Source organism: Hemitrygon akajei, chromosome 3 (genome assembly GCF_048418815.1).
Source record: "Hemitrygon akajei chromosome 3, sHemAka1.3, whole genome shotgun sequence".
Lineage (NCBI taxonomy): Eukaryota > Metazoa > Chordata > Chondrichthyes > Myliobatiformes > Dasyatidae > Hemitrygon > Hemitrygon akajei.
In genome coordinates this window covers 30,259,232-30,282,520 of record NC_133126.1, presented here as the reverse complement: position 1 = coordinate 30,282,520, position 23,289 = coordinate 30,259,232, and the positions used below count along the sequence as shown (strand labels likewise).

General features: G+C 45.7%; 1 protein-coding gene across 4 annotated transcripts in view; it reads right to left on the bottom strand.

Moving 5' to 3' along the window:
- Window positions 1–23,289, bottom strand: part of LOC140724816 (estrogen receptor beta-like) — a 305,615-nt gene that overhangs the window by 154,873 nt on the left and 127,453 nt on the right. For all 4 annotated transcript variants that reach the window (XM_073039457.1, XM_073039459.1, XM_073039460.1 and 1 more), the window contains exon 4: window positions 19,665–19,781. In XM_073039457.1, coding sequence (XP_072895558.1) covers window positions 19,665–19,781 — 117 coding nt within the window. The remainder of the gene's footprint in view (window positions 1–19,664; window positions 19,782–23,289) is intronic.

Here is a 23,289-nt window from a genome sequence, read left to right as displayed (position 1 = left end):
CCCTCTATAGTGTACACGGAGTGACCCTCACCCAAAATAAACAGTGACCCTCTACAGTGTACACGGAGTGACCCTCAGCCAGAATAAACAGTGACCCTCTATAGTGTACATGGAGTGACCCACTATAGTGTACATGGAATAAACAGAATAAACAGTGACCCTCTATAGTGTACACGGAGTGACCCTCTATAGTGTACATGGAGTGACCCTCACCCAGAATAAACAGTGACCCTCTATAGTGTACACGGAGTGACCCTCACCCAGAATAAACAGTGACCCTCTATAGTGACATGGAGTGACCCTCTATAGTGTACACGGAGTGACACTCACCCAGAATAAACAGTGACCCTCTATAGTGTACATGCAGTGACCCTCTATAGTGTACACGGAGTGACCCACACCCAGAATAAACAGTGACGCTCTATAGTGTACATGGAGTGACCCTATATAGTGTACATGGAGTGACCCTCATCCAGAATAAACAATGACCCTCTATAGTGTACATGGAGTGACCCTCACCCAGAATAAACAGTGACCCTCTATAGTGTACACAGAGTGACCCTCTATAGTGTACACAGAGTGACCCTCACCTAGAATAAACAGTGACCCTCTATAGTGTACACGGAGTGACCCTCACCCAGAATAAACAGTGACCCTCTATAGTGTACACAGAGTGACCCTCTATAGTGTACACGGAGTGACACTCACCCAGAATAAACAGTGACCCTCTATAGTGTACATGCAGTGACCCTCTATAGTGTACACGGAGTGACCCACACCCAGAATAAACAGTGACCCTCTATAGTGTACATGGAGTGACCCTCACCCAGAATAAACAGTGACCCTCTATAGTGTACAGTGAGTGACCCTCACCCAGAATAAACAGTGACGCTCTATAGTGTACATGGAGTGACCCTATATAGTGTACATGGAGTGACCCTCATCCAGAATAAACAATGACCCTCTATAGTGTACATGGAGTGACCCTCACCCAGAATAAACAGTGACCCTCTATAGTGTACACAGAGTGACCCTCACACTGAATAAACAGTGACTGTACAGTTACACAGTGAGTGACCCTCTATAGTGTACACAGAGTGACCCTCACCCAGAATAAACAGTGACCCTCTATAGTGTACACGGAGTGACCCTCTATAGTGTACACAGAGTGACCCTCTATAGTGTACACGGAGTGACACTCACCAAGAATAAACAGTGACCCTCTATAGTGTACATGGAGTGACACTCACCCGGAATAAACAGTGACCCTCTATAGTGTACACTGAGTGACCCTCTATAGTGTACACGGAGTGACACTCACCCAGAATAAACAGTGACCCTCTATAGTGTACATGGAGTGACCCTCTATAGTGTACACGGAGTGACCCTCTATAGTGTACACAGAGTTACGCACTATAGTGTACATGGAATAAACAGAATAAACAGTGACCCTCTATAGTGTACACGGAGTGACCCTCTATAGTGTACACGGAGTGACACTCACCCGGAATAAACAGTGACCCTCTATAGTGTACACTGAGTGACCCTCTATAGTGTACACGGAGTGACACTCACCCAGAATAAACAGTGACCCTCTATAGTGTACATGGAGTGACCCTCTATAGTGTACACGGAGTGACCCTCTATAGTGTACACAGAGTTACGCACTATAGTGTACATGGAATAAACAGAATAAACAGTGACCCTCTATAGTGTACACGGAGTGACCCTCTATAGTGTACACAGAGTGACCCTCTATAGTGTACACGGAGTGACACTCACCCAGAATAAACAGTGACCCTCTATAGTGTACATGCAGTGACCCTCTATAGTGTACACGGAGTGACCCACACCCAGAATAAACAGTGACCCTCTATAGTGTACATTGAGTGACCCTCACCCAGAATAAACAGTGACCCTCTATAGTGTACAGTGAGTGACCCTCACCCAGAATAAACAGTGACCCTCCATAGTGTACATGGAGTGACCCTCTATAGTGTACATGGAGTGACCCTCATCCAGAATAAACAATGACCCTCTATAGTGTACATGGAGTGACCCTCACCCAGAATAAACAGTGACCCTCTAGAGTGTACACAGAGTGACCCTCTATAGTGTACATGGAGTGACCCTCACCCAAAATAAACAGTGACCTACTATAGTGTACACGGAGTGACCCTCACACTGAATGAACAGTGACCCTCTACAGTGTACACGGAGTGACCCTCAGCCAGAATAAACAGTGACCCTCTATAGTGTACACGGAGTGACCCTCTATAGTGTACACAGAGTGACCCACTATAGTGTACATGGAATAAACAGAATAAACAGTGACCCTCTATAGTGTACACGGAGTGACCCTCTATAGTGTACATGGAGTGACCCTCACCCAGAATAAACAGTGACCCTCTATAGTGTACACGGAGTGACCCTCACCCAGAATAAACAGTGACCCTCTATAGTGACATGGAGTGACCCTCTATAGTGTACACGGAGTGACCCTCTATAGTGTACATGGAGTGACACTCACCCGGAATAAACAGTGACCCTCTATAGTGTACACTGAGTGACCCTCTATAGTGTACACGGAGTGACACTCACCCAGAATAAACAGTGACCCTCTATAGTGTACATGGAGTGACCCTCTATAGTGTACACGGAGTGACCCTCTATAGTGTACACAGAGTTACGCACTATAGTGTACATGGAATAAACAGAATAAACAGTGACCCTCTATAGTGTACACGGAGTGACCCTCTATAGTGTACATGGAGTGACCCTCACCCAGAATAAACAGTGACCCTCTATAGTGTACACAGAGTGACCCTCTATAGTGTACACGGAGTGACACTCACCCAGAATAAACAGTGACCCTCTATAGTGTACATGCAGTGACCCTCTATAGTGTACACGGAGTGACCCACACCCAGAATAAACAGTGACCCTCTATAGTGTACATGGAGTGACCCTCACCCAGAATAAACAGTGACCCTCTATAGTGTACAGTGAGTGACCCTCACCCAGAATAAACAGTGACGCTCTATAGTGTACATGGAGTGACCCTATATAGTGTACATGGAGTGACCCTCATCCAGAATAAACAATGACCCTCTATAGTGTACATGGAGTGACCCTCACCCAGAATAAACAGTGACCCTCTATAGTGTACACAGAGTGACCCTCACACTGAATAAACAGTGACTGTACAGTTACACAGTGAGTGACCCTCTATAGTGAACACAGAGTGACCCTCACCCAGAATAAACAGTGACCCTCTATAGTGTACACGGAGTGACCCTCTATAGTGTACACAGAGTGACCCTCTATAGTGTACACGGAGTGACACTCACCAAGAATAAACAGTGACCCTCTATAGTGTACATGGAGTGACCCTCTCCCAGAATAAACAGTGACCCTCTATAGTGTACATGGAGTGACCGTCACCCAGAATAAACAGTGACCCTCTATAGTGTACACGGAGTGACCCTCAATCAGAATATACAGTGACCCTCTATAGTGTACACGGAGTGACCCTCACCCAAAATAAACAGTGACCTACTATAGTGTACACGGAGTGACCCTCTATAGTGTACATGGAGTGACCCTCACCCAAAATAAACAGTGACCTACTATAGTGTACACGGAGTGACCCTCTATAGTGTACACGGAGTGACCCTCACACTGAATGAACAGTGACCCTCTACAGTGTACACGGAGTGACCCTCAGCCAGAATAAACAGTGACCCTCTATAGTGTACATGGAGTGACCCTCTCCCAGAATAAACAGTGACCCTCTACAGTGTACACGGAGTGACCCTCTATAGTGTACACAGAGTGACCCTCTATAGTGTACACGGAGTGACCCTCACCCAAAATAAACAGTGACCCTCTACAGTGTACACGGAGTGACCCTCAGCCAGAATAAACAGTGACCCTCTATAGTGTACATGGAGTGACCCACTATAGTGTACATGGAATAAACAGAATAAACAGTGACCCTCTATAGTGTACACGGAGTGACCCTCTATAGTGTACATGGAGTGACCCTCACCCAGAATAAACAGTGACCCTCTATAGTGTACACGGAGTGACCCTCACCCAGAATAAACAGTGACCCTCTATAGTGACATGGAGTGACCCTCTATAGTGTACACGGAGTGACACTCACCCAGAATAAACAGTGACCCTCTATAGTGTACATGCAGTGACCCTCTATAGTGTACACGGAGTGACCCACACCCAGAATAAACAGTGACCCTCTATAGTGTACATGGAGTGACCCTCACCCAGAATAAACAGTGACCCTCTATAGTGTACAGTGAGTGACCCTCACCCAGAATAAACAGTGACGCTCTATAGTGTACATGGAGTGACCCTATATAGTGTACATGGAGTGACCCTCATCCAGAATAAACAATGACCCTCTATAGTGTACATGGAGTGACCCTCACCCAGAATAAACAGTGACCCTCTATAGTGTACACAGAGTGACCCTCTATAGTGTACACAGAGTGACCCTCACCTAGAATAAACAGTGACCCTCTATAGTGTACACGGAGTGACCCTCACCCAGAATAAACAGTGACCCTCTATAGTGTACACAGAGTGACCCTCTATAGTGTACACGGAGTGACACTCACCCAGAATAAACAGTGACCCTCTATAGTGTACATGCAGTGACCCTCTATAGTGTACACGGAGTGACCCACACCCAGAATAAACAGTGACCCTCTATAGTGTACATGGAGTGACCCTCACCCAGAATAAACAGTGACCCTCTATAGTGTACAGTGAGTGACCCTCACCCAGAATAAACAGTGACGCTCTATAGTGTACATGGAGTGACCCTATATAGTGTACATGGAGTGACCCTCATCCAGAATAAACAATGACCCTCTATAGTGTACATGGAGTGACCCTCACCCAGAATAAACAGTGACCCTCTATAGTGTACACAGAGTGACCCTCACACTGAATAAACAGTGACTGTACAGTTACACAGTGAGTGACCCTCTATAGTGTACACAGAGTGACCCTCACCCAGAATAAACAGTGACCCTCTATAGTGTACACGGAGTGACCCTCTATAGTGTACACAGAGTGACCCTCTATAGTGTACACGGAGTGACACTCACCAAGAATAAACAGTGACCCTCTATAGTGTACATGGAGTGACACTCACCCGGAATAAACAGTGACCCTCTATAGTGTACACTGAGTGACCCTCTATAGTGTACACGGAGTGACACTCACCCAGAATAAACAGTGACCCTCTATAGTGTACATGGAGTGACCCTCTATAGTGTACACGGAGTGACCCTCTATAGTGTACACAGAGTTACGCACTATAGTGTACATGGAATAAACAGAATAAACAGTGACCCTCTATAGTGTACACGGAGTGACCCTCTATAGTGTACATGGAGTGACCCTCACCCAGAATAAACAGTGACCCTCTATAGTGTACACAGAGTGACCCTCTATAGTGTACACGGAGTGACACTCACCCAGAATAAACAGTGACCCTCTATAGTGTACATGCAGTGACCCTCTATAGTGTACACGGAGTGACCCACACCCAGAATAAACAGTGACCCTCTATAGTGCACATGGAGTGACCCTCACCCAGAATAAACAGTGACCCTCTATAGTGTACAGTGAGTGACCCTCACCCAGAATAAACAGTGACGCTCTATAGTGTACATGGAGTGACCCTATATAGTGTACATGGAGTGACCCTCATCCAGAATAAACAATGACCCTCTATAGTGTACATGGAGTGACCCTCACCCAGAATAAACAGTGACCCTCTATAGTGTACACAGAGTGAACCTCACACTGAATAAACAGTGACTGTACAGTTACACAGTGAGTGACCCTCTATAGTGTACACAGAGTGACCCTCACCCAGAATAAACAGTGACCCTCTATAGTGTACACGGAGTGACCCTCTATAGTGTACACAGAGTGACCCTCTATAGTGTACACGGAGTGACACTCACCAAGAATAAACAGTGACCCTCTATAGTGTACATGGAGTGACCCTCTCCCAGAATAAACAGTGACCCTCTATAGTGTACATGGAGTGACCGTCACCCAGAATAAACAGTGACCCTCTATAGTGTACACGGAGTGACCCTCAATCAGAATATACAGTGACCCTCTATAGTGTACACGGAGTGACCCTCACCCAAAATAAACAGTGACCTACTATAGTGTACACGGAGTGACCCTCTATAGTGTACATGGAGTGACCCTCACCCAAAATAAACAGTGACCTACTATAGTGTACACGGAGTGATCCTCTATAGTGTACACGGAGTGACCCTCACACTGAATGAACAGTGACCCTCTACAGTGTACACGGAGTGACCCTCAGCCAGAATAAACAGTGACCCTCTATAGTGTACATGGAGTGACCCTCTCCCAGAATAAACAGTGACCCTCTACAGTGTACACGGAGTGACCCTCTATAGTGTACACAGAGTGACCCTCTATAGTGTACACGGAGTGACCCTCACCCAAAATAAACAGTGACCCTCTACAGTGTACACGGAGTGACCCTCAGCCAGAATAAACAGTGACCCTCTATAGTGTACATGGAGTGACCCACTATAGTGTACATGGAATAAACAGAATAAACAGTGACCCTCTATAGTGTACACGGAGTGACCCTCTATAGTGTACATGGAGTGACCCTCACCCAGAATAAACAGTGACCCTCTATAGTGTACACGGAGTGACCCTCACCCAGAATAAACAGTGACCCTCTATAGTGACATGGAGTGACCCTCTATAGTGTACACGGAGTGACACTCACCCAGAATAAACAGTGACCCTCTATAGTGTACATGCAGTGACCCTCTATAGTGTACACGGAGTGACCCACACCCAGAATAAACAGTGACCCTCTATAGTGTACATGGAGTGACCCTCACCCAGAATAAACAGTGACCCTCTATAGTGTACAGTGAGTGACCCTCACCCAGAATAAACAGTGACGCTCTATAGTGTACATGGAGTGACCCTATATAGTGTACATGGAGTGACCCTCATCCAGAATAAACAATGACCCTCTATAGTGTACATGGAGTGACCCTCACCCAGAATAAACAGTGACCCTCTATAGTGTACACAGAGTGACCCTCTATAGTGTACACAGAGTGACCCTCACCTAGAATAAACAGTGACCCTCTATGGTGTACACGGAGTGACCCTCACCCAGAATAAACAGTGACCCTCTATAGTGTACACAGAGTGACCCTCTATAGTGTACACGGAGTGACACTCACCCAGAATAAACAGTGACCCTCTATAGTGTACATGCAGTGACCCTCTATAGTGTACACGGAGTGACCCACACCCAGAATAAACAGTGACCCTCTATAGTGTACATGGAGTGACCCTCACCCAGAATAAACAGTGACCCTCTATAGTGTACAGTGAGTGACCCTCACCCAGAATAAACAGTGACGCTCTATAGTGTACATGGAGTGACCCTATATAGTGTACATGGAGTGACCCTCATCCAGAATAAACAATGACCCTCTATAGTGTACATGGAGTGACCCTCACCCAGAATAAACAGTGACCCTCTATAGTGTACACAGAGTGACCCTCACACTGAATAAACAGTGACTGTACAGTTACACAGTGAGTGACCCTCTATAGTGTACACAGAGTGACCCTCACCCAGAATAAACAGTGACCCTCTATAGTGTACACGGAGTGACCCTCTATAGTGTACACAGAGTGACCCTCTATAGTGTACACGGAGTGACACTCACCAAGAATAAACAGTGACCCTCTATAGTGTACATGGAGTGACCCTCTCCCAGAATAAACAGTGACCCTCTATAGTGTACATGGAGTGACCGTCACCCACAATAAACAGTGACCCTCTATAGTGTACACGGAGTGACCCTCAATCAGAATATACAGTGACCCTCTATAGTGTACACGGAGTGACCCTCACCCAAAATAAACAGTGACCTACTATAGTGTACACGGAGTGACCCTCTATAGTGTACATGGAGTGACCCTCACCCAAAATAAACAGTGACCTACTATAGTGTACACGGAGTGACCCTTTATAGTGTACACGGAGTGACCCTGACACTGAATGAACAGTGACCCTCTACAGTGTACACGGAGTGACCCTATCCCAGAATAAATAGTGACCCTCTACAGTGTACACGGAGTGACCCTCTATAGTGTACACAGAGTGACCCTCTATAGTGTACACGGAGTGACCCTCACCCAAAATAAACAGTGACCTACTATAGTGTACACGGAGTGACCCTCTATAGTGTACACGGAGTGACCCTCACACTGAATGAACAGTGACCCTCTACAGTGTACACGGAGTGACCCTCAGCCAGAATAAACAGTGACCCTCTATAGTGTACACGGAGTGACCCTCTATAGTGTACACAGAGTGACCCACTATAGTGTACATGGAATAAACAGAATAAACAGTGACCCTCTATAGTGTACACGGAGTGACCCTCTATAGTGTACATGGAGTGACACTCACCCAGAATAAACAGTGACCCTCTATAGTGTACACGGAGTGACCCTCACCCAGAATAAACAGTGACCCTCTATAGTGACATGGAGTGACCCTCTATAGTGTACACGGAGTGACCCTCACCCAAAATAAACAATGACCCTCTATAGTGTACATGGAGTGACACTCACCCAGAATAAACAGTGACCCTCTATAGTGTACAGAGAGTGACCCTCTATAGTGTACACGGAGTGACACTCACATTGAATAAACAGTGACCCTCTATAGTGTACACGGAGTGACCCTCACCCAAAATAAACAGTGACCTACTATAGTGTACACGGAGTGACCGTCACACTGAATGAACAGTGACCCTCTACAGTGTACACGGAGTGACCCTTTATAGTGTACACAGAGTGACCCTCTATAGTGTACACGGAGTGACACTCACCAGGAATAAACAGTTGCACTCTATAGTGTACATGGAGTGACCCTCACCCAGAATAAACAGTGACCCTCTATAGTGTACACGGAGTGACCCTCACCCAGAATAAACAGTGACCCTCTATAGTGACATGGAGTGACCCTCTATAGTGTACACGGAGTGACCCTCACCCAAAATAAACAATGACCCTCTATAGTGTACATGGAGTGACACTCACCCAGAATAAACAGTGACCCTCTATAGTGTACAGAGAGTGACCCTCTATAGTGTACACGGAGTGACACTCACACTGAATAAACAGTGACCCTCTATAGTGTACACGGAGTGACCCTCACCCAAAATAAACAGTGACCTACTATAGTGTACACGGAGTGACCGTCACACTGAATGAACAGTGACCCTCTACAGTGTACACGGAGTGACCCTCTATAGTGTACACGGAGTGATCCTCACCCAAAATAAACAATGACCCTCTATAGTGTACACGGAGTGACCCTCTATACTGTACACGGAGTGACCCTCACCCAAAATAAACAATGACCCTTTATAGTGTACATGGAGTGACACTCACCCAGAATAAACAGTGACCCTCTATAGTGTATAGAGAGTGACCCTCTATAGTGTACACGGAGTGACACTCACACTGAATAAACAGTGACCCTCTATAGTGTACATGGAGTGACCGTCACCCAGAATAAACAGTGACCCTCTATAGTGTACACGGAGTGACCCTCAATCAGAATATACAGTGACCCTCTATAGTGTACACGGAGTGACCCTCACCCAAAATAAACAGTGACCTACTATAGTGTACACGGAGTGACCCTCTATAGTGTACATGGAGTGACCCTCACCCAAAATAAACAGTGACCTACTATAGTGTACACGGAGTGATCCTCTATAGTGTACACGGAGTGACCCTCACACTGAATGAACAGTGACCCTCTACAGTGTACACGGAGTGACCCTCAGCCAGAATAAACAGTGACCCTCTATAGTGTACATGGAGTGACCCTCTCCCAGAATAAACAGTGACCCTCTACAGTGTACACGGAGTGACCCTCTATAGTGTACACAGAGTGACCCTCTATAGTGTACACGGAGTGACCCTCACCCAAAATAAACAGTGACCCTCTACAGTGTACACGGAGTGACCCTCAGCCAGAATAAACAGTGACCCTCTATAGTGTACATGGAGTGACCCACTATAGTGTACATGGAATAAACAGAATAAACAGTGACCCTCTATAGTGTACACGGAGTGACCCTCTATAGTGTACATGGAGTGACCCTCACCCAGAATAAACAGTGACCCTCTATAGTGTACACGGAGTGACCCTCACCCAGAATAAACAGTGACCCTCTATAGTGACATGGAGTGACCCTCTATAGTGTACACGGAGTGACACTCACCCAGAATAAACAGTGACCCTCTATAGTGTACATGCAGTGACCCTCTATAGTGTACACGGAGTGACCCACACCCAGAATAAACAGTGACCCTCTATAGTGTACATGGAGTGACCCTCACCCAGAATAAACAGTGACCCTCTATAGTGTACAGTGAGTGACCCTCACCCAGAATAAACAGTGACGCTCTATAGTGTACATGGAGTGACCCTATATAGTGTACATGGAGTGACCCTCATCCAGAATAAACAATGACCCTCTATAGTGTACATGGAGTGACCCTCACCCAGAATAAACAGTGACCCTCTATAGTGTACACAGAGTGACCCTCTATAGTGTACACAGAGTGACCCTCACCTAGAATAAACAGTGACCCTCTATGGTGTACACGGAGTGACCCTCACCCAGAATAAACAGTGACCCTCTATAGTGTACACAGAGTGACCCTCTATAGTGTACACGGAGTGACACTCACCCAGAATAAACAGTGACCCTCTATAGTGTACATGCAGTGACCCTCTATAGTGTACACGGAGTGACCCACACCCAGAATAAACAGTGACCCTCTATAGTGTACATGGAGTGACCCTCACCCAGAATAAACAGTGACCCTCTATAGTGTACAGTGAGTGACCCTCACCCAGAATAAACAGTGACGCTCTATAGTGTACATGGAGTGACCCTATATAGTGTACATGGAGTGACCCTCATCCAGAATAAACAATGACCCTCTATAGTGTACATGGAGTGACCCTCACCCAGAATAAACAGTGACCCTCTATAGTGTACACAGAGTGACCCTCACACTGAATAAACAGTGACTGTACAGTTACACAGTGAGTGACCCTCTATAGTGTACACAGAGTGACCCTCACCCAGAATAAACAGTGACCCTCTATAGTGTACACGGAGTGACCCTCTATAGTGTACACAGAGTGACCCTCTATAGTGTACACGGAGTGACACTCACCAAGAATAAACAGTGACCCTCTATAGTGTACATGGAGTGACCCTCTCCCAGAATAAACAGTGACCCTCTATAGTGTACACGGAGTGACCCTCACCCAGAATAAACAGTGACCCTCTATAGTGACATGGAGTGACCCTCTATAGTGTACACGGAGTGACCCTCACCCAAAATAAACAATGACCCTCTATAGTGTACATGGAGTGACACTCACCCAGAATAAACAGTGACCCTCTATAGTGTACAGAGAGTGACCCTCTATAGTGTACACGGAGTGACACTCACACTGAATAAACAGTGACCCTCTATAGTGTACACGGAGTGACCCTCACCCAAAATAAACAGTGACCTACTATAGTGTACACGGAGTGACCGTCACACTGAATGAACAGTGACCCTCTACAGTGTACACGGAGTGACCCTCTATAGTGTACACGGAGTGATCCTCACCCAAAATAAACAATGACCCTCTATAGTGTACACGGAGTGACCCTCTATACTGTACACGGAGTGACCCTCACCCAAAATAAACAATGACACTTTATAGTGTACATGGAGTGACACTCACCCAGAATAAACAGTGACCCTCTATAGTGTATAGAGAGTGACCCTCTATAGTGTACACGGAGTGACACTCACACTGAATAAACAGTGACCCTCTATAGTGTACATGGAGTGACCGTCACCCAGAATAAACAGTGACCCTCTATAGTGTACACGGAGTGACCCTCAATCAGAATATACAGTGACCCTCTATAGTGTACACGGAGTGACCCTCACCCAAAATAAACAGTGACCTACTATAGTGTACACGGAGTGACCCTCTATAGTGTACATGGAGTGACCCTCACCCAAAATAAACAGTGACCTACTATAGTGTACACGGAGTGATCCTCTATAGTGTACACGGAGTGACCCTCACACTGAATGAACAGTGACCCTCTACAGTGTACACGGAGTGACCCTCAGCCAGAATAAACAGTGACCCTCTATAGTGTACATGGAGTGACCCTCTCCCAGAATAAACAGTGACCCTCTACAGTGTACACGGAGTGACCCTCTATAGTGTACACAGAGTGACCCTCTATAGTGTACACGGAGTGACCCTCACCCAAAATAAACAGTGACCCTCTACAGTGTACACGGAGTGACCCTCAGCCAGAATAAACAGTGACCCTCTATAGTGTACATGGAGTGACCCACTATAGTGTACATGGAATAAACAGAATAAACAGTGACCCTCTATAGTGTACACGGAGTGACCCTCTATAGTGTACATGGAGTGACCCTCACCCAGAATAAACAGTGACCCTCTATAGTGTACACGGAGTGACCCTCACCCAGAATAAACAGTGACCCTCTATAGTGACATGGAGTGACCCTCTATAGTGTACACGGAGTGACACTCACCCAGAATAAACAGTGACCCTCTATAGTGTACATGCAGTGACCCTCTATAGTGTACACGGAGTGACCCACACCCAGAATAAACAGTGACCCTCTATAGTGTACATGGAGTGACCCTCACCCAGAATAAACAGTGACCCTCTATAGTGTACAGTGAGTGACCCTCACCCAGAATAAACAGTGACGCTCTATAGTGTACATGGAGTGACCCTATATAGTGTACATGGAGTGACCCTCATCCAGAATAAACAATGACCCTCTATAGTGTACATGGAGTGACCCTCACCCAGAATAAACAGTGACCCTCTATAGTGTACACAGAGTGACCCTCTATAGTGTACACAGAGTGACCCTCACCTAGAATAAACAGTGACCCTCTATGGTGTACACGGAGTGACCCTCACCCAGAATAAACAGTGACCCTCTATAGTGTACACAGAGTGACCCTCTATAGTGTACACGGAGTGACACTCACCCAGAATAAACAGTGACCCTCTATAGTGTACATGCAGTGACCCTCTATAGTGTACACGGAGTGACCCACACCCAGAATAAACAGTGACCCTCTATAGTGTACATGGAGTGACCCTCACCCAGAATAAACAGTGACCCTCTATAGTGTACAGTGAGTGACCCTCACCCAGAATAAACAGTGACGCTCTATAGTGTACATGGAGTGACCCTATATAGTGTACATGGAGTGACCCTCATCCAGAATAAACAATGACCCTCTATAGTGTACATGGAGTGACCCTCACCCAGAATAAACAGTGACCCTCTATAGTGTACACAGAGTGACCCTCACACTGAATAAACAGTGACTGTACAGTTACACAGTGAGTGACCCTCTATAGTGTACACAGAGTGACCCTCACCCAGAATAAACAGTGACCCTCTATAGTGTACACGGAGTGACCCTCTATAGTGTACACAGAGTGACCCTCTATAGTGTACACGGAGTGACACTCACCAAGAATAAACAGTGACCCTCTATAGTGTACATGGAGTGACCCTCTCCCAGAATAAACAGTGACCCTCTATAGTGTACATGGAGTGACCGTCACCCAGAATAAACAGTGACCCTCTATAGTGTACACGGAGTGACCCTCAATCAGAATATACAGTGACCCTCTATAGTGTACACGGAGTGACCCTCACCCAAAATAAACAGTGACCTACTATAGTGTACACGGAGTGACCCTCTATAGTGTACATGGAGTGACCCTCACCCAAAATAAACAGTGACCTACTATAGTGTACACGGAGTGACCCTTTATAGTGTACACGGAGTGACCCTGACACTGAATGAACAGTGACCCTCTACAGTGTACACGGAGTGACCCTATCCCAGAATAAACAGTGACCCTCTACAGTGTACACGGAGTGACCCTCTATAGTGTACACAGAGTGACCCTCTATAGTGTACACGGAGTGACCCTCACCCAAAATAAACAGTGACCTACTATAGTGTACACGGAGTGACCCTCTATAGTGTACACGGAGTGACCCTCACACTGAATGAACAGTGACCCTCTACAGTGTACACGGAGTGACCCTCAGCCAGAATAAACAGTGACCCTCTATAGTGTACACGGAGTGACCCTCTATAGTGTACACAGAGTGACCCACTATAGTGTACATGGAATAAACAGAATAAACAGTGACCCTCTATAGTGTACACGGAGTGACCCTCTATAGTGTACATGGAGTGACACTCACCCAGAATAAACAGTGACCCTCTATAGTGTACAGTGAGTGACCCTCACCCAGAATAAACAGTGACGCTCTATAGTGTACATGGAGTGACCCTATATAGTGTACATGGAGTGACCCTCATCCAGAATAAACAATGACCCTCTATAGTGTACATGGAGTGACCCTCACCCAGAATAAACAGTGACCCTCTATAGTGTACACAGAGTGACCCTCACACTGAATAAACAGTGACTGTACAGTTACACAGTGAGTGACCCTCTATAGTGTACACAGAGTGACCCTCACCCAGAATAAACAGTGACCCTCTATAGTGTACACGGAGTGACCCTCTATAGTGTACACAGAGTGACCCTCTATAGTGTACACGGAGTGACACTCACCAAGAATAAACAGTGACCCTCTATAGTGTACATGGAGTGACCCTCTCCCAGAATAAACAGTGACCCTCTATAGTGTACATGGAGTGACCGTCACCCAGAATAAACAGTGACCCTCTATAGTGTACACGGAGTGACCCTCAATCAGAATATACAGTGACCCTCTATAGTGTACACGGAGTGACCCTCACCCAAAATAAACAGTGACCTACTATAGTGTACACGGAGTGACCCTCTATAGTGTACATGGAGTGACCCTCACCCAAAATAAACAGTGACCTACTATAGTGTACACGGAGTGACCCTTTATAGTGTACACGGAGTGACCCTGACACTGAATGAACAGTGACCCTCTACAGTGTACACGGAGTGACCCTATCCCAGAATAAACAGTGACCCTCTACAGTGTACACGGAGTGACCCTCTATAGTGTACACAGAGTGACTCTCTATAGTGTACACGGAGTGACCCTCACCCAAAATAAACAGTGACCTACTATAGTGTACACGGAGTGACCCTCTATAGTGTACATGGAGTGACCCTCACACTGAATGAACAGTGACCCTCTACAGTGTACACGGAGTGACCCTCAGCCAGAATAAACAGTGACCCTCTATAGTGTACACGGAGTGACCCTCTATAGTGTACACAGAGTGACCCACTATAGTGTACATGGAATAAACAGAATAAACAGTGACCCTCTATAGTGTACACGGAGTGACCCTCTATAGTGTACATGGAGTGACACTCACCCAGAATAAACAGTGACCCTCTATAGTGTACACGGAGTGACCCTCACCCAGAATAAACAGTGACCCTCTATAGTGACATGGAGTGACCCTCTATAGTGTACACGGAGTGACCCTCACCCAAAATAAACAATGACCCTCTATAGTGTACATGGAGTGACACTCACCCAGAATAAACAGTGACCCTCTATAGTGTACAGAGAGTGACCCTCTATAGTGTACACGGAGTGACACTCACATTGAATAAACAGTGACCCTCTATAGTGTACACGGAGTGACCCTCACCCAAAATAAACAGTGACCTACTATAGTGTACACGGAGTGACCGTCACACTGAATGAACAGTGACCCTCTACAGTGTACACGGAGTGACCCTTTATAGTGTACACAGAGTGACCCTCTATAGTGTACACGGAGTGACACTCACCAGGAATAAACAGTTGCACTCTATAGTGTACATGGAGTGACCCTCACCCAGAATAAACAGTGACCCTCTATAGTGTACACGGAGTGACCCTCACCCAGAATAAACAGTGACCCTCTATAGTGACATGGAGTGACCCTCTATAGTGTACACGGAGTGACCCTCACCCAAAATAAACAATGACCCTCTATAGTGTACATGGAGTGACACTCACCCAGAATAAACAGTGACCCTCTATAGTGTACAGAGAGTGACCCTCTATAGTGTACACGGAGTGACACTCACACTGAATAAACAGTGACCCTCTATAGTGTACACGGAGTGACCCTCACCCAAAATAAACAGTGACCTACTATAGTGTACACGGAGTGACCGTCACACTGAATGAACAGTGACCCTCTACAGTGTACACGGAGTGACCCTCTATAGTGTACACGGAGTGATCCTCACCCAAAATAAACAATGACCCTCTATAGTGTACACGGAGTGACCCTCTATACTGTACACGGAGTGACCCTCACCCAAAATAAACAATGACCCTCTATAGTGTACATGGAGTGACACTCACCCAGAATAAACAGTGACCCTCTATAGTGTATAGAGAGTGACCCTCTATAGTGTACACGGAGTGACACTCACACTGAATAAACAGTGACCCTCTATAGTGTACACGGAGTGACCGTCACACTGAATGAACAGTGACCCTCTACAGTGTACACGGAGTGACCCTCTATAGTGTACACAGAGTGACCCTCTATAGTGTACTCGGAGTGACACTCACCAGGAATAAATAGTTGCACTCTATAGTGTACATGGAGTGACCCTCTCCCAGAATAAACAGTGACCCTCTATAGTGTACATGGAGTGACCCTCACCCAGAATAAACAGTGACCCTCTATAGTGTACACGGAGTGACCCTCAACCAGAATAAACTGAACCTCTATAGTGTACACGGAGTGACCCTCACCCAAAATAAACAGTTACCTACTATAGTGTACACGGAGTGACCCTCTATAGTGTACATGGAGTGACCCTCACCCAGAATAAACAGTGACCCTCTATAGTGTACACGGAGTGACCCTCACCCAAAATAAACAGTGACCCTCTATAGTGTACATGGAGTGACCCTCACCCAGAATAAACAGTGACCCTCTATAGTGTACATGGAGTGACCCTCACCCAGAATAAACAGTGACTCTCTATAGTGTACATGGAGTGACCCTCACCCAGAATAAACAGTGACCCTCTATAGTGTACACGGAGTGACCCTCTCACTGAATAAACAGTGACTGTACAGTTACACAGTGAGTGACCCTCACCCTGAATAAATAGTGACCCTCTACAGTGTACACGGAGTGACCCTCTATAGTGTACACAGAGTGACCCACTATAGTGTACATGGAGTGACCCTCACCCAGAATAAACAGTGACCTACTATAGTGTACACGGAGTGACCCTCTATAGTGTACATGGAGTGACCCTCACCCAGAATAAACAGTGACCCTCTATAGTGTACAGTGTGTGACCCTCACCCAGAATAAACAGTGACCCTCTATAGTGTACACAGAGTGACCCTCCATAGTGTACACGGTGTGACCCTCACTCAGAATAAACAGTGACTCTCTATAGTGTACAGTGAGTGACCCTTACCCAGAATAAACAATGACCCTCTATAGTGTACATGGAGTGACCCTCTATAGTGTACATGGAGTGACCCTCACCCAGAATAAACAGTGACCCTCTATAGTGTACACAGATTGACCCTCACACTGAATAAACAGTTACTGTACAGTTACACAGTGAGTGACCCTCACCCTGAATAAACAGTGACTCTGTACAGTTACACAGTGAGTGACCCTCACCCTGAATAAACAGTGACTCTGTACAGTTACACAGTGAGTGACCCTCACCCTGAATAAACAGTGACTCTGTACAGTTACACAGTGAGTGACCCTCACCCTGAATAAACAGTGACTCTGTACAGTTACACAGTGAGTGACCCTCACCCTGAATAAACAGCGACTGTACAGTTACACAGTGAGTGACCCTCACCCTGAATAAACAGTGACTCTGTACAGTTACACAGTGAGTGACCCTCACCCTGAATAAACAGCGACTGTACAGTTCCACAGTGAGTGACCCTCACCCTGAATACACAGTGACTCTGTACAGTTACACAGTGTCTATCATCCCCATTAAACAGTACAATTACACAATGATCAATGTGGCTACACCTTGCTTGGGATCTCCCCACATTCATCCAATCCTTTTGTCACTTTTTCTCTCCTCCACTCATCCGATTTCCATTTGAAAACACCTTTGCCATTGTCCTTTGACCACATCTTTTGGGAGGAAAGCCCACATTCTCCCTGCTCCCCTCAGATTTAATAAAAGTTAGCTTTATTTGTCACACATACATTGAAACATATGGTGAAATGTGACATTCTGCATCAAAGACCGACACAGTGCTGTGGCCAACCACAAGTTACCAGCATCGACATAGCACACCCACAGCTTACCACCCTAACCCTACGTCTATGGAATTCTGAACTGTACTTCTTTATTCCCCTTTTCAATATGGAACATAGAAAGTTACAGCGCATTACAGGCCCTTCGGCCCAGAATGTTGTGCCGACCATCCAACCTACTCTAGAAACAGTCTAGAATTTCCCTCACGCATAGCCCTCTGTTTCTCTAAGCTCCATGTACCTATCTAAGAGGCTCTTAAAAGACCCTATTGCATCCAATTAATTAATTGTTTTTGAAACATACAGTGATTGGGTCTTGCTCTGTACACTGTCGTCCTGTGACACATTTCACACGGCATCTGTCAGTGGTGATAAAGATTATACTGATTGCGATGTCCTCGGCTGGAACTCCCCGCCCCTGCTGGATGTATCCTGCATCTCCCAGTCTCCAGCACTACACAAACCCTGATTCAGTTATCCTTGCCTCGTCTCCATCCAAGGCCGACCCCTCATACCCACTAAGTTGCCATTCTGCAGCATTCCATCATACCATAAGAGACAGGAGCAGAATTAGACTACCTGGCCCATCAAATCAGCTTCACCATTTCATCATGGCTGACGAATTGTCCCTCTCAACACCATCCTCTTGCCTTCTCCCGGTAACCTTCTACAGCTTTACTAATCAAGAACCCGTTTATCTCTGCTTTAAATATACCCAGTGACTTGGTCTCCACAGCCATCTGAGATAATGAGTTCCATAAATTCACCACCCTCTGCCTGAAGAAAGTCCTCCTCGCCTCTGTTCTAAAGAGACATCCTTCTATTCTGAGGCTATGCCATCTGGTCCTAGACTCCTCCACCAAAGGAAACATTTTCTCCCCATCCACTCTATCTAAGCCTTTCAATATTCGATAGGTTTCAATGATACCCCCCCCCCCCGTCCCATTCTCTTAAACTCCAATGAGTACAGGCCGGAGTCATCAAACATTCCTCATTCCCTTTAATGCAGGAATCACTCTCGAGAACCTTCTTTTGCTCCTCTCCAATACCAGCACATCCTTTCTTAGTTAAGGGGCCCGAGACAGCTCACCACACGCTAAGAGCATTCTGACCAAAGCATTATAAAAACTCAGCGTTACATCTTTACAAGTCGGTATTACAGTGCCCTGTCACCCTCAGTGCGACCACTCACCTGATTTCATCATCCCGACTTCATAACACTTGCGGAGTCTGCAGGCCTGGCAGCTTTTCCGTCGGTTCTTGTCTATCGTGCACTGGTTGGTAGCCGGGCAGATGTAGGCGTTGTGTCCTGGAACAAGACAATAGGTTTAAGGATGTTATGTTGAAGTTGTATAAGACATTGGTGACACCAAATCTGGAGTATTGTGAGCAGTTTTGGTTACCTACCTAAAGGATAAGACTGAAATAGTGTAGAGAAGATTTATAATGATGTTGCTGGTTCTTGAGGACCTGAGTTACAGGGAAAGGTTGCATAGATTAGGACTTTATTCCCTGCAGTGCAGGAGGAGCTGGGTGGTGAAAAAGGCACAACAGCACCTCTTTCACCTCAGATGGTTGAGGAAGTTTGGTATGGGCCCCCAGATCCTAAAACCTTTCTACAGGGGCACAATAGAGAGCATCCTGACTGGCTGCACCACTGCCTGGTATGGGAACTGTACCTCCTTTAGTCGCAGGACTCTACAGAGAGTGGTGCAGACAGCCCAGCACATCTGTAGATGTGAACTTCCCATGATTCAGGACATTTACAAAGACAGGTATGTAGAAAGGGCCTCCTCCAACCACAACCACAATCTATTCCAGCTGCTACTATCCGGGATATGGTACCACAGCATAAAAGCCAGGACCAACAGGTTCTGGGACAGCTTCTTCCACCACTCCATCAGACTGATGAACTCACGCTGATCTGAGTGTTCTCTATATTACATTGATTGTTCTATTTACTATAAATCATTGCAAATTACTATGATTGCAAATTGCACATTTAGACAGAGACAATAATGTAAAGATTTTTACTCATGTATGTGAAGGATATAAGAAATAAAGTCAATTCAATTGAATTGATAAAGGGAGATTTGATAGAGGTATACAAAATTATAAGGGGTACATTGAGGTAGTAAAAAGAATGCAGAATTTGTACGTTCTCCCGGTCACCATGGGGGTTTCCTCCCACATTCCAAAGACACACAGGTTAGGGTTAGAAAGTTGTTTGAGCCGGGACCTTGGAGACACTTGGGGGCAGCCTTCACCAAATCTTTGTCAGTCGTTGACACAAACGCCGCATTTCACTGTATTTTTTTATGTTTTGAAGAACATGTGACAATAAAGCTAATTTTTAATCTGTTGAGACCTAGTGGATGGGATGTTCCTTTGTGCCTAAGTACCAACAGCAGGAAGTTTCAGGATCACCACATTCCTGGGTCCAGGTTCGATTACCCCAACCGTAATGCTGGGATTCATTCTCCCATCTCCAGTCCCAACGATCAATGCCCACACACCAGCCCACTGCACTACTCACACTACGGGAGACAAGCAGACTCCCTCTGTCCTTTCTAAGCAATTGGACATCGACTACTGAAAACCCTTACACAATCCACACTGATATTTATTCCACTCACTTCTCTGTGGACAAGAAGCCCATTTCATCTCCACACTTCTCGTTGTCTTGGGAGAGCGGCCAGTGTAATCACAAACCCAAGCTATCCCAGACCTTCTCTCTTCTTCCTCCTCCCATCAGGCAGAAGATACAAAAGCATGAACACACATACCACCAGGCTTAAAGAGACCTATACCACTGTTATAAGACTATTGAATGGTCCACTTGTACCATAAGCTGTGTTGGTACTTGGCCAAGTGGTTAAGGCGTTCGTCTAGTTATCTGAAGGTTGCTAGTTCGAGCCTTGGCTGAGGTTGCGTGTGTGTCCTTGAGCAAGGCACTTAACCACACATTGCTCTGTGATGACACCGGTGCCAAGCTGTATGGGTCCTAATGCCCTTCCATTGGACAACATTAGCGGCGTGGAGAGGGGAGACTTGCAGCTTGGGCAACTGCCGGATTTCCAAAAAAAAATCCTTGCCCAGGCTTGCGCCCTGGAAACTTTCCAAGGTGCAAATCCATGGTCTATCGAGACTAACGGAGGCCTACACCATAAGCTGGACCTCACAATCTACCTCATGACCTTGCACCTTATTGTCTACCTGCACTGCACTTTCTCTGTAACTATTACACTTTATTCTGCACTCTTGTCACTGTTTTACGTTGCACTACCTCAAGGCACTGCTGTAATGAGAGGTCTGTCTGAACAGAATACGAGACCAGGTTTTCACTGTATCTCAATACATGTGACAATAATAAACCAATTTACCATTTTATATGGGAGTGGATATTTCAGTGACACCCAAGAGCCCTGAGGTTGCAGAAACCCTGTGGAATCGCTGGTTATACTGATCTGTGCACACTTCAACACCACATAAGTGTCTTCTTACTGGTGAATCCATTAAAGAAAAACTTATTGCAGAAATTATCACCTCCAATATTATAGTGGGATTGGCCAATATTAGCTTATTCCCCTTATGTTGTCACTGATAGGCAGTAGATCAGAGTGTAATTAGAAGCGGATTGAGCTGAGTGTATGATCAGGGTGCAATGTAATTCTCTGCTCACATGAAACTCATAGCATATGCTGCAACAATAAACACAACAATAAATAAATACAGCCATGTTTGCAGATCAACAGAACAATGTAGAGTATCATCGGAAGGCAAATGCAGCATTAGCATTTGTATTGAGAATATAAAAGCAGGGATCTAATGTTGAGGTTTTATAAAGCATTGGTCAGACCACACAGAGTACTGTGAGCAGTTTCGGCTCCCCTATCTAAGATAAGATGTGCTGGTATTGGAGAGGGTCCAGAGAACTGATGCACTTTAAGGACGCACGTGCAGCCCACTGTTCTAATTCCTCTACACCCACGACTGTGTAGTAGGTACAGCTCAAATGCCATCTATAAATTTGCCGATGACACAACTGTTGTTGACAGAATTCCAGATGGTGGTGAGGAGGTGGACAGGAGTGAGATAGATCAACTGTTGAAACAACAACCGTTGCACTCAGTGTTAGCAAGACCAAGGAATTTATTGTGGACTTCAGGAAGGGAAAATTTCTCCACTCGGAGGGTGGTGAGAGTGTGGAATGAACTGCCGGTCCAAGTGGTGGATGTGATTTTGATTTCAACGTTTAAGAGAATTTGGATAGGTACTTAGATGGGAAGGGTACAAAGGGCTATGATCTGGCTACACGTCAATAGGACTAGGCAGTGGAAATTGTTTGGCACACATTAGATGGGCTGAAGGGCCTGTTTCTGTGCTGTAGTTTTCTATGACTCTGTGATTTTAGAGTAGGTTAAAATGTTGGCACAACGTCGTGGACCGAAGGGTCTGTACTGTGCTAGAATGCTCGATGTTCTAGTCACTTCTGAGGGACAGGATTTGCGTTCACATGGAAAGCAGGGGCTGATTAGGAAGATGCAGGTTTAGAGCCAAGATCACATCCATCATAACTGACTGAGATTTTTTGAAGGCAATGAACAAAGTTCATTGTAAATTTATTTAATGCCACCATATGTAAGCTTGAGGTTTTTTCCTTGCAGACATTTACAGGGAAAATGAAATACAATACAACTTATGAATAAAGGATAAACAACAAAGACAGACAATAAAAAAGACACTGCACATAAAAAATACTAAGAACAAGGGGTTTTGAAAGTGAGTCTGTAGGCCATAAAATCAGTTCAGAGTTG